Genomic DNA, 13,995 nt, shown 5'->3' with positions numbered 1-13,995 from the left:
GGTATGTAATAATGGAACTACTGTAACCATGTACTCCTGGGTATGTAATAATGGAACTACTGTAACCATGTACTCCTGGGTATGTAATAATGGAACTACTGTAACCATGTACTCCTAGGTATGTAAATATGGAATTACTGTAACCATGTACTCCTGGGTTTGTAATCATGGAATTGCTGTAGCCATGTACTCCTAGGTATGTAACCATGAATTACTGTAACCATGTGCTCCTAGGTATGTAATCATGGAACTAATGTAACCATGTACTCCTAGGTATGTAAATATGGAATTACTGTAACCATGTACTCCTGGGCATGTAATCATGGAACTACTGTGACCATGTACTCCTGGGTATGCAATCATGGAATTACTGTAACCATGTACTCCTGGGTATGTAATCATGGAACTACTGTGACCATGTACTCCTAGGTATGCAATCATGGAATTACTGTAACCATGTACTCCTAGGTATATAACCATGGACTTACTTTAACCATGTACTCCTAGGTATGTAATCATGGAACTAATGTAACCATGTACTCCTAGGTATGTAACCATGGAATTGCTGTAGCCATGTACTCCTAGGTATNAATGGAACTACTGTAACCATGTACTCCTAGGTATGTAATCATGGAATTACTGTAACCATGTACTCCTGGGTATGTAATCATGGAACTACTGTGACCATGTACTCCTAGGCATGTAACCATGAAATTACTGTAACCATGTACTCCCGGGTATGTAATCATGGAACTAATGTAACCATGTACTCCTAGGTATGCAGTCATGTAATTACTGTAACCATGGACTCCTAGGTATGTAACCATGGAATTACTGTAACCATGTACTCCTAGCTAGGTATGTAATCATGGAATTACTGTAACCATGTACTCATAGGTATGTAATCATGGAACTAATGTAACCATGTACTCCTAGGTATGCAGTCATGTAATTACTGTAACCATGGACTCCTAGGTATGTAACCATGGAATTACTGTAACCAATAATGTACTCCTAGGTATGTAACCATGGAATTACTGTAGCCATGTCCTCCTAGGTATGTAATCATGGAATTACTGTAACCAATAATGTACTCCTAGGTATGTAACCATGGAATTACTGTAGCCATGTACTCCTAGGTATGTAACAATGGAATTACTGTAGCCATGTACTCCTAGGTATGTAACAATGGAATTACTGTAGCCATGTACTCCTAGGTATGTAACCATGGAATTACTGTAACCATGTACTTCTAGATAGGTATGTAACTATGGAATTACTGTAACCATGCACTCCTAGGTATGTAACCATGGAATTACTGTATCAATGCACTCCTAGGTATGTAACCATGGAATTACTGTAACCATGTACTCCTATGTATGTAATCATGGAATTACTGTAACCATGTACTCCTATCTAGGTATGTAATCATGGAATTACTGTAACCATGTACTCCTAGGTATGTAATCATGGAATTACTGTAACCATGTACTCATAGGTATGTAATCATGGAACTAATGTAACCATGTACTACTGGGTATGTAATCATGGAATTATTGTAACCATGTACTCCTAGGTATATAATCATGGAATTACTGTAACCATGTACTCCTAGCTAGGTATGTAATCATGGAATTACTGTATCAATGTACTCCTAGGTATGTAATCATGGAATTACTGTAACCATGTACTCCTAGGTTTGTAATCACGGAATTGCTGTAACCATGTACTCCTATAGGTATGTAACCATGGAATTGCTGTAACCATGTACTCCGAGGTATGTAATCATGGAATTACTGTAACCATGTACTCCTGGGTATGTAATCATGGAATTACTGTAACCATGTACTTCTGGATATGTAACCATGGGACTTCTGTAAATCTGTATCTATGTACTCCTATATATGTAATTATGGAATTACTGCTACCATTTTGCCAAATGTACATAGCCATAGAACAATTGTAATCATGTAATCATCTTGGAAATCCAAGGGTTCTGCATGGTCTTGATATAAATACGACTATATCATTCTCAACAACCTTGGAACATGTACGTCCTGACAAGATTGAAAGTATGTGGTTTAAGCTATTTAAGCAGTGAGTTTCGTTTATAAAAACCGACCAATTGCTATGCTACTACCTGTCTTTTGAAGATTACAGAGGAGCATGTGGTCACTTTTATCATTATGCTGCTATGCAATTATTTTGGTGAAGTTGAAACTTCAGAAGGTATGATCAACTTTGTCTTCTTGTATTATCCGCAACTGGTGCCATCAGTGTCGAGCCTTCAATTTCGTGATGACATATACATGTATATTGCATAGAAGATATCTGTATGGAGAATGGAAGCCTTGGATTTCAAAGATGTTTAGCTCTACAACGTAAATATGAAATTGATCATACTTATACCTGAGTATGTCTTTGTATGTTAAATGGAATATTGACTAAAATTCTTACAGAAATTTAGCTTGGAGATAAAATTATGTTAAAGAGTTTATTTACAGTTTACTTCTGCTTTTAGGTGGTTCACTGAGCCCTGGGGTGACTGTACAAAATCGTGTGGGGGAGGGAAACAGAAGCGCCGAGTGTTCTGTCGCCAGAAAATCTCACAGAAGGAGGACCGTAGAGTCAGTAAACGCCGCTGTGACAAAAATATCCGTCCTGCCAAGAAGATTGCTTGTAACACACAAGAATGTCCACCTGCTTGGCATATGAAAAAATGGTCTGAGGTAGGAGTTATCTACCTTTAATTGTGCACATAGATAATGATAACTGAAAAAATGGGTTTATGTTTTACTGTAGGTAGTAGAGTAGGCCTCAAGGGATAGTAGCTTTGGTAACTAATTGAGCTACCTTTGATAAATAGACCATTATGATTACAATATGTAAAAATCAGAAAAAAAACATAAGCATTAATAAATCGTATGTTCAACAAGATTTTTTTCAAAATATTTAGCATCAATGTTTTAATTTATACACAAACAATAAATATGTCTCAACGTACGAAGATCATAGCTTGATAAAGGGACCAGTTGGTCTTGAAACATTGCGACAAATTAAATAGTACATTGTTTGTATATAAAATGAATCTTTGATATTACATATTTCCAGACTGATGAAGAATCTTATTGAAGATTATATTAATACAGACAATCATAAACTTACTTTTCTTGTATTATGCTTTGATTTTGTCTTGGTAATGAATATTTTCAACCCCCGTTTGTTAAAGAGTATGTATTTACTCGTTTGGTGATAAATGCCTCTCCAGACGATATTATACAGTGGTATATAACTCATGTTTACAGGATACTGGTGTGATATGGTAGTAACTCATGTCTTCTTACTGTTATTTATTACAGTGCTCAACAACATGTGGTCCGGGCACGAAGACCCGAGAGGTGACATGCCGCAGTCGTACCAGTCGCGGCCCGATAGATCTCCCGACCACCATGTGTCAACACCAGCCGGCTGTTGCCACGACGAGGAAGTGTCAGGTGACCAAGTGTCCACCAATCATTACTTACCAATGGATTGTGTCATCCTGGGCAGAGGTGAGGGTCTTGCAATGTGTTAGATAATAGGTCAAGGTCACCTTTAGATCTAGATCGAGGATATGTGATAGAGAAAGGTCAAGTTTCTGTGTGATAGATAATAGGTCAAGGTCATGGAGGAAGTGTTATATGGGAAGGTCAAGTTCCTGTGTGATAACTTATAGGTCAAGGTCTAGAGGAAGTGTGATATTTATTTGCTTAATTGAAGAGTTGTCAATAAATGATCTTGAATTTTCTTAAAACAGATTTGATTGTTTGCATGAGGTGTAAAACGTACATAAGATATAAATACTGGCAATCAGTGTGTCGCTTATTTCTTTATTTGATGAATTAATGTAATAACATTTTTTTTGCAGTGTTCAACCACTTGTGGCTCTGGGGTTCGCACACGGCAACTCAAATGTGGCAAACAGAAAAACGGTCGTGGATGGAAGATGGAAAGCACCGCAAAATGTCGGGATGTCATTCCCCCGGACATTCCACTAAAAGAGGAGTGTCAGCTCCTAGCATGCCCTGTAGAGGAGCATCCATTTTGGTTCTCATCGCCATGGTCACAGTGCTCAGTGACATGTGGGGCCGGGATACAGACTCGCCTTGTCCACTGTATGGACAAACAGACACAGGGTTTAGCGTCTGGATGTCCAGCCAGCACCAAACCATTGTCCAGGCGGAGGTGTCAGACCACCACATGTCCAACACCAGGTAAGATGACCGGCCAATGTCGGACAAGTTATGGTCAGTTCCTGTCCACCCCTTTGTGATTTAAACACTCTTTTTTTCCCTATTCCTAAAAATTCATTCTGGCACCATATTGGCATCACATAGTTGCAAAAGTATGTTTCCATGACAATTATCATCAGTGAAGTGTGGTGCTGGCCCTTCACAAACATGAAATCATACAAACTTTCCAAAGATACTTTATTGAAATCTAATTTTACCACATGTACACCATTGTAGATCTTGTAATTGTATAAAATATAACAAAGTTTGGACAGATTTCCAGAAGTTATAACTCAATTGGCAATCAATTTAAATGAAAGTTCAGTATTGTTTACTTTCATGATATTGAGGTCGAGAGTAAGTCGAGCCAGGTAAACAGATACTGTAACAATTTCTGTGTCCATTTTAAAGGGGGCCATTATACACCAAACCATTGTACTATGTGTTCATTTATTTAAGCCAAAATCTTCTTCTGAAGACCTGTAATCATTAAAGCTTTGATGTTTCATATTTAGTGTTAATCCATAAAGAGACATAATTCAGGTTTATTCAAAGGTATACAAGGGCAACTATTTTTTTCCGAAATAGTTATTGTTTAATGTTAAATTTCTTAAAATGTTCTCCATTGGAAGAAGTTTTTGAATCCATTTGCTAATATAAACAGTTGTTCTATTAAGATATCTTTTCTTTTTATCTTCCAGATCCATTGTGTATAGACCAGTTTCAGTGGTGCCATCTAGTGCCAAAACATGATATATGTAACCATCATTTCTATGGGCGCAAGTGTTGTTTATCATGTAAAGCCAAATCATGACACAGTCGCCACGGAAACTAGACCAACTACATCTTAGAACGGGACTATTGTTGGCTTCAATACCTTGCTGAAAGCACCAGTATTTGGGAACATGAAACTGTTAAATCTCCATGAAAAGTTCAGGCATAGATGCAGCTGAAGCATCAAGAAGCTACCAAATACTCTTGAAGGATGCTTCAAAAGAGTGAGGATGATTGCGGCAACACCGGTGTTGATGTATACCAGGATTGTAGATAACATTTCTTATTATCATGGAATTAGTCACCTGTATGGTGCAAGGTCAAAGATCAAATTTACAAGATGTCTTAGTTGTGAATAATGACTGATCATGAACCTCATAAAAAGACACGGTCACGGTACCTTTTTCCCGAAAGATTTGAGAAAACCATAGCAAGGGAACCTTGATGTTGAAAACTACTGATGAAAACAGGTGGAATTGTCAGATGTCAAATATAGTCAGGGATCCACGAAAAGTCCTTTACAATACTGAACCAGATAGTAAACAACAGAGATTGGAGATGTCTTGGAAAAATTGTCATGTCTGATTGAAATCTCAAAACGCAGTCACAGGTGTTCACCAGTTTGAATTCATATTCTAGGATGGTCCGGACCAAACCTTAAGTAATCTAGTGCTACACCAATCCTTCATCATCAGTGCCATGTTTGACATAATGGTATACTTACCAAAGTGCCTCCGAATCATAAGGATATGCTCTTGTATAACTCAAGTGACGCCACATCTAGGTATAAAATAAATGCCACCAATTGAAGGGAAGTAATCTATAAATTCACAGGGTGGGGATAAGTTTAAAATGGAATATCCATGTTCTATATTCATTTATTGTCCCTTACTTGGAAATTGCATTTTTCCTTAAACCTTCCTAAACGGGAAATCCTTGGTCAGGAGAAAGATTTTGAGAACTTTTTTGTAGACTGCAGTTAAATGAACAAATATATATCAACTGTCAATACCCAAATTAGAAACTCAAAATTCTATTTGAAAATCAAACAAAAGGAACTGAGGAGACAGAAAAACTAAAGGAAAGACAACAACATGAGCTAGGAACACACCAAAACAAAAGGAAAGACAACATAAATGCTGAAAAAATAACTAGTCAAAACCATTGACATCATTAACCAAGGTATTTGTATAAAGATGGTGGTAAGAATATAGGGGCAAATGCACTAGGTATGGTATCAAATATGATATAGGTTGAAGGTTCAAGGCACAACCTATCATACTTGAGTTCACGATGGGAATATGTTTTGTATTTATATCAATTAATAGTGCACTGCCCAATGAGCCCGAGGATGCATGCGATGAGGAGATATCGGATCAAAACATTGTTTCAAGAGGTTATTTACCCGTGTGTGTGTGCATTAACATTATCTATGAAAAGAGTTACAAGTATACATGTAGGTATATATGTAAGAAGTGTCAGTGTGATCAGCTGTGAAGGAATTAAGCATTGTTCTAAAGATGTTATGTAAAGAAAGAATATCAACAAGTTAACGATAAGATAAGTGTTATTCCTGCATGGGCCAATTTTGTTTCTCATAACGTTTCCTTTTTGATGAATGAACTTTCACTTTATCTGATCTATTTGACTGTGGGGCTGAATGTGTGAGATACAGTTATGTAATTAAATTGGTCATGATGTTGTATTGATAATCGAATCAGGTTCAGGGGAGATAAATCCTCCTATCAAGCCTCGCTGTCAGTATAGATCTGCATGCTATTGTACTGTTATGGCCACAAATTGCTTAGAATTCATTTTTTATCACACTTTTACGATGCCTCTGTAGATAAAAGGGCATAATATAACTAAACAATACTCATTCTTTCAACAATCAGAAACCCCTTCCGAAAATATTATGCAGTCAAATGTTTTGGAAGGTTATCGGACAATAAGATGAAATACTCGTCTGTAGCCTTCATTTTATTCTGCCTCTCAGTCTTCAGTGATTCTGAATGAATGTAAATATTTCTTAAAGAAATTAACTGTGATTGTTAAATCTTTCGGGAGGAAAAATCAATGATGTATTTTTTATAAATCGATTATGAAATATTTCTCTGTATTGATTTAATTAAGCCTAATGGACACCGCGCCGATTGACCCTAAGTAATGATGGTTGACATTGTGCAGTGCTATTTACTTGACATAATAGTCACATTTGTGACCATATATCAATGATTTTGTCTTCAAATGGGATTTTTGTGTTTTTATTGGATGACTCTGCTGATGTTGCCCAATAACGTAGAATGCTAAAAGTCTCTTAAACTGCAGCATTATCATTTAATCTCAGATATTTGAATGTTAAATGAAGTAAGACAGATTAATTAGAATCAGATAATTGACATTGGTCACTAGAGGTATTGGTAATCAAACATTTCAGTTGAACAAGACTATTTATGTTGTTGTTGTATGAGAAAAGTGATTGCATATGTGCTAACTAACTCATTTACATGTTTTAATTATCTAGTAGTTATGTAGTTCTGAAAGCGTACATATTTAAGTGGTATTCTTAGTTTTGCCCTTATTTCGTTTGAAATCTTGTACGAAAGTATGATTGCTTTCATTGCAGTTTCAATATATACCTTTCACACTGCCTATATTGTGGTTGGCCAATAAACTCCATCACTAACCTTTTAATGCGTTGAAAGATTGATGCACTACAAGATCAGGGGTATTAAGGGTCATTTCTGGCCTCATCAAGGATTTAAAATTAATTGTTATATTCGTAATCTGGAATAAATGAAGTACGCAGATATGAAAATTCAAATTCATCAGACAATTGGTATAGAAGATATGGCATAACAAAGAGGGGTAGAAAACTTCATTTTTCATTGTAAAATGTTTGAATATCGTCTGTCCTGTGCTATTTCCTTTGAAAATTGGCCATTTGGAAGCAAATTAACGAAACCTTTAATTTTCGAAAGCCTCCACATTGGCCAAACAAATAAATATTTGATATACTTAGATATTGTCATACCAGTGTCCATTCATAAAAAGGATTTTTTGTTTGTCGCCTGATGAGTCTTTCATTTCTAGCTGTCAAAATACACCATATTTGGTTATTTCTGCATAGCAATGCAAGTTTATTGCTATGCTAGGCCATTTACGCAAGCGCATTGTATGATGTTTCAAAAAGAAATTGGCAAATAAATTCAAGTTGAAATTTTCACTTATTTTAAGACCGAAATTGACCCATAATGTCCCAAGTCCTTAAGTATATGTCACTGATTAGGATAGAAAAACCTGCCGTATAGATTATAAGTGCAATGCAATTCGAATTCATGGTCAAGCAATTAAAATAAAACATCTACATCAGTTATTTAATATATCCACTCATACAAAATATTACTTTTTTTTCTCATCAGTTGATGTACTCCAATCAGTATTAAGGTTTATAAAAATATATATAAATGTTTAATTAATTACATTATAGTGTAACTATATCATCCAGACCTTGAGCATACATGTACATATTCTAATTTTATTTAGAGGTTGTGATTCAAAAGACAATCTAGGTGAATATTTGAAAGGTTGATAAAAGATAAAATAATGATACGGTAAATATGTATGGTTGTTTGTACATGTGTCTGTATGTGAAAGCATTACCTTTCCTCACAAAAATGTATATTACCTATCATTCTATTAAGAGTGTGATTAAATATTAAACTAGATTCATGGGACGTGTTTAAACCCAATATCTAGTCCAGATATCCTCCTCGTTGTATTCTGCATAAATGTGAAATAAATAAAATATTTGTTAAAAACTTACCCAGTGTGGGCAGGGGAGGTGTTAATGAAAACCTCATTGTTTACAGTAAACATGAACACAACACATACAGCATCAGCGGTCTAGTAAAATATAATAAACCGTTTAGCATCAGCGGTCTAGTAAAATATAATAAACCGCTTAGCATCAGCGGTCTAGTAAAATATAATAAACCGTTTAAGATATCTTAATCAAACATGAAGCATACCTGCATCACCCACAGAAGGTGTACAGTGCACTAGAACTAGAACTCGTGCTGCAAAGGGGTTGGCAATGTAATGAGAAAGACGTATTAATGAAATGCTATAAAAGAGGGAAAATATGGACCTGATGATATATGTTTAAGGTGTAACAGGAAAGAGAATAGTGTGTTTCTACTGGAGATCGAATCTGTGACTCCAAGCTTCTCAGTCTGCTGCTCTACCGATTGAGCTGAAGGAAAATTCCCACTAGCGTGAAAGCAAGTAGTATAGGCTACCATGGTTCTATATAAAGCTAAAACCTGCCACAGAAGTAAAAGGATGACAAATGAAACAAGGGAATTTTATCATTCTTTTGCATACTTCAGTTTACATTTGTAACCAAAAGTACAGAAAATGTGTTCATAAAAAATGCATTTCAATTTCATACTTAATTATAAATGTAAGTTAAAAGTTGATTGAATCAGTTCAGGAAATATATGTTTGATTCGAGGACTAAATTTAGTTTCTCCAGAATCGTAATAATGAAAGGTTTTTGCATCTGTTCATTGTTTATGTAGATTTGTCACAAATGTAAGCCTGTTATTTGATTAACTGGTTGAAAGTTTAGATTTTTAATTAACCATGATCATACTGTTTTGTGCCCTTTGTGAAATGATAAAACTGCCATCATTCAAGCATCAAAGAATTGTTTGCAGATAATAAACATTAGGAAAAAACTAGATTGCTGAAAACTATGTTTATGAAGAAGTCATTATAGGTTTGAAATTTACATAAAACAACATCCAACAAAAGGTTTTTTTGTAAAGTTGTTATTTTCATAATTTTTTAATTTTTACTTTCCATCAAATAATTTTGTGCATTTTTTTCTATTTTCTTTGCTGTAAAATAAACAATATTTACATGCATATAAGTGTCTATGTTTAATTATATGCATGCATTTTATGTCTGTTAATAAAGGTGTACATTTTATTTCCTTTGTAAAACAATCACGAATATTGATATTTTATGTATCTGTATACAGATGAAAATATTTATTTTTGTAATGGACCCGGTATTTACTAGCTGTGACGGAGGATGTGATGTTTACATGTTGTTTACGGTTGTCACACTATCAGCATCACTTAGTGTAAATAGGTGGTCCGTTGTGTCATTTTATTTATTGAGGTATACTTTTAGACTGTAGCGTTTACCGGCTGTCTGTATGTTAGTTTCATTTGTTATGTTTCAATTCGAGAATCTCTTGAGAGAACATTTTTGGTGAAATAACAATCACTTCAAATCTTTTTCTCCGTTTTCAAGGATAACATCACAAGCAAACAGAATTTTCAATGTGTTTATAACGGTTTTATAACGATTGAAAAGCATGTTTTTATTATTTATGATGGTGTCAAAGTTCTGTTTAAAGTTATTCCCCTGATACGCCGTCAATGTTTAAAGTTATTCTCCTGATACGCCGTCAATGTTTAAAGTTATTCTCCTGATACGCCGTCAATGTTTAAAGTTATTCTCCTGATACGCCGTCAATGTTTAAAGTTATTCTCCTGATACGCCGTCAATGTTTAAAGTTATTCTCCTGATACGCCGTCAATGTTTAAAGTTATTCTCCTGATACGCCGTCAATGTTTAAAGTTATTCTCCTGATACGCCGTCAATGTTTAAAGTTATTCTCCTGATACGCCGTCAATGTTTAAAGTTATTCTCCTGATACGCCGTCAATGTTTAAAGTTATTCTCCTGATACGCCGTCAATGTTTAAAGTTATTCTCCTGATACGCCGTCAATGTTTAAAGTTATTCTCCTGATACGCCGTCAATGTTTAAAGGTATTCTCCTGATACGCCGTCAATGTTTAAAGGAACTGCTTTTCAATTTTTCTTTCAAAACATCAACGAAAATGCTATTTAATGAGGAAGGTTTCTCTTGGCTCATCATACAATTCTTTTACTGAATGATGGGATTGACATGTTTGTTGGAACAAGGTGTTAATGTTTATTGTTTTCCTCAGGCGATAAAAACAATAGAAATTTATTGATTTTCCCCCTAAATGTTTTGTGCCCCCTTTATTAATAGCATTGTAGAAAGATCCCAAAAGTTTCTAATTGGAAACCATGCACCTGTAAAATTTCGATGATTTCATTTGGAGTTGATATGGTTTATTTAGAGACGATACACCAGAAATGTGAATGTTAAGTAAACAAGATAAAGGTCCACTATCGCTTGCATCTCACTTAAGTTAGCATTGAAGATGAGGGGGTTAAACGTTTTCAGTATGTTTTCCTAAAACCAGTGTAGATATGCTTTTTACTTATTAACGCAAATATGTCAGTTTTGTTTTCTTAATCAAGATAAATGGTCAAGCTCCTGATACCTGGTATTGTGTGGTCAGTAAAAGTAAGCTCGAGTATATGGTCGACTTTAGATTATATATTTCACTGTCTTTATGTCAAAATCATGTTTGATGGGATCCTTGTTGAACCAAAGTTTATCAGTATAACTAGGAAAAGCGTATGCAGTCTTCTTTGTTTCTTGTTTGTATTTTCAAACCAACTTTGACTTCCATTATATTTTGTGTGGTAATTAGTTACATTACATACAATTAGAGCCTTATGTGGCTCCAACAATGATGATGTTTGATTTGGATAACTGAAATGATTATTTTTTTCATAATTCCCACATTATCAGATTTTTTTTATGATGAATACCTTGTTCTGTTTATCTCTCAAGTCGCTATGTGGTCCAGGAAAATTAGAAAAGAAACCAATTAAAAAACACCAAAATGTAACCCAAAATGTGACTGTTTGTAAGAATGTTAGAAGTTGATGGAACTGATTTAAAACTTCTAGGTACTTTTGCAATTTTTTCTTTGTTTTACAAATATTCCGTGAAGTAGCATATTTCAAAAACAAATGTAAATCAAATACAAATATGGTCCAAGATCGGATATATTGCTCATGTGTTTATATAGAGTTATATAAAGCCTAGTGGGAATTCTTCGTCCAGACAAGCTTTCGCTCTTCACTTGTAATATCCATATTTGCTCTGTGTTATTTTCGCTCTTCTCGTGTTATGAGGTTAGATAAAGTTTAATGTGCATTGCTATTCCCTGTTATGATACATTTACCCTAATAACAGAGGGCCAGAGAGGCGAAAGTTCCCGGTGTAAGGTATCCACTCAAGCTAAACTTCTTACATAATTATTTACAGTGATAGGTAATTCTGTTCCCAAACAAATCTCTTGTTATTTACCATATTTAACAGAAAAGGGTATTTCTCCTAAAATAAATTATTTTGTTGGTAATAAAAATGCATTATCTGTTCTACATGAGTATGTGAGCGTGATATATGTATGTTTGTATAGCTGTGGTACATATGCACATGTGTGAGAGGTGTAGTACATATGTGCATGTGTGAGAGGTGTAGTACATACGTACATGTGTGAGAGGTGTGGTATACACACGTACATGTGTAAGAGGTGTGGCTACTTTATTATGTGTCGCACATACAGCTGTATATGTATTTCATACACGTCATCATTGTTTCATGGATGTTTATGTAATGTATTACTTTCACCATTATGTGTGTAAAAACTGATCAAAATATAAACTGATGATGGTTATTGATTTTCGGTTATTTTTGAAATAAAGACACAGATGTACATCAAATACCGCATCATCCCATCTAGGACACTTGTCCATGGATGACCATTCATCACTCTTGATATATTGAGGGGCCGCTAGATCGAATGATCAGATTTGACTCCTGTGGTCGTGAATATAGGTCAATGTGACTTCATTGTTACAGACATTTTAGCACTCATAGCCAGCAAACTGCTACTGGTATCGTGACTCTAGGGATGTTTTTTTTTAGAAGAAGCTGTTTGAGAATATAAGCAGATCTTAAATTTGTGAACTTGAGAGAATAAAGGCCATTATTTATAAGAAGTTTCTTTCTCCAAACTTTCTAGCAATCAAAACCCCTAAATAATTTTCAATATTCACAAATCATATGGTAATTTTAAACGCCTCAAATTTATACCACTTGCCCCAGAAAATACTGTTGAAATTTCCAGCCTTTTTTGACTACTTTTAGCATAGTGAAAGTCCCAAGTTCAATATATGATAATCATGTATGTTTACAGAAAGGCAAAAGTCACACAAAGGAGGGGATCCAGTATGCGGAAATTATCTATCTACACGTTTTGGCTATGTTAATCTTCAGGGATGGTGGGTTTACTACCCATTTTATATTAAAGTGTAACTTTTATAACGACTTGAGGCGCGAGTTTATTAAGCCTTTTTATTACAAACGACCAAGTATTTTCAAATTGATTCAGTTATTTACTACTCAAAACATTAAGGAATTGAATAAATTAGGAAATTCCTGTTTTTAAGTTTAAAACGTCGTAAAAGCACTGCATAATATTTTATCTCATTTTTCTTGTAAATGTTCATTTCAGTATACCATATTTGATAAGATTTTTGTATTATGTGTATATTGTGTAAAAAAAGATGATTGTGCCCGTTCATTACCTTTCCTATGTGATATAAATTATATGGTCAATTAATCATAATTAACGTCGAAACATCGACGAGATTTTCTATATCGTAATATCACTGTCACTAACGGCAGGTGTAACATCGTATTTATTACACTATGGCAGTGTATTTTTTTATTTTTTTTTACTGTTCTACTAGAGAGTATTTATTCGTGACATATGTGCGATACAATGCATGTAACTATATGAATCCAGTTATCATTACCTGTAACGTACGTCATTGAAAGTTATACTATTGTTATGATTTCACTGTATCGGAACCTTACGATGTTGGTGTATTTCAGTGTGAAATGCTGTCTCTTATATGTCATTTTGAAGTACTGCACGATTAATGACTATTGTTGTATACATGTATCATTGTAAATGTCTAC

The 13,995-nt window shown here is 34.7% G+C and overlaps 1 protein-coding gene across 1 annotated transcript in view; it reads left to right on the top strand.

Moving 5' to 3' along the window:
• LOC110448349 (A disintegrin and metalloproteinase with thrombospondin motifs 18-like) overlaps positions 1-6,624 on the top strand; it is a 112,032-nt gene extending 105,408 nt beyond the window's left edge. Inside the window, exons 19-22 of the mRNA XM_021494536.1 lie at positions 2,522-2,729; positions 3,360-3,551; positions 3,908-4,253; positions 4,973-6,624. Coding sequence (XP_021350211.1) covers positions 2,522-2,729; positions 3,360-3,551; positions 3,908-4,253; positions 4,973-5,085 — 859 coding nt within the window. The 3' untranslated portion in view covers positions 5,086-6,624. The remainder of the gene's footprint in view (positions 1-2,521; positions 2,730-3,359; positions 3,552-3,907; positions 4,254-4,972) is intronic.
• Positions 6,625-13,995: the final 7,371 nt, after the last annotated feature.

Source organism: Mizuhopecten yessoensis, unplaced genomic scaffold (genome assembly GCF_002113885.1).
Source record: "Mizuhopecten yessoensis strain PY_sf001 unplaced genomic scaffold, ASM211388v2 scaffold419, whole genome shotgun sequence".
NCBI lineage: Eukaryota > Metazoa > Mollusca > Bivalvia > Pectinida > Pectinidae > Mizuhopecten > Mizuhopecten yessoensis.
The sequence above is the reverse complement of the archived record's forward strand: the minus strand, read 5'-3'. Positions and strand labels throughout refer to the sequence as shown.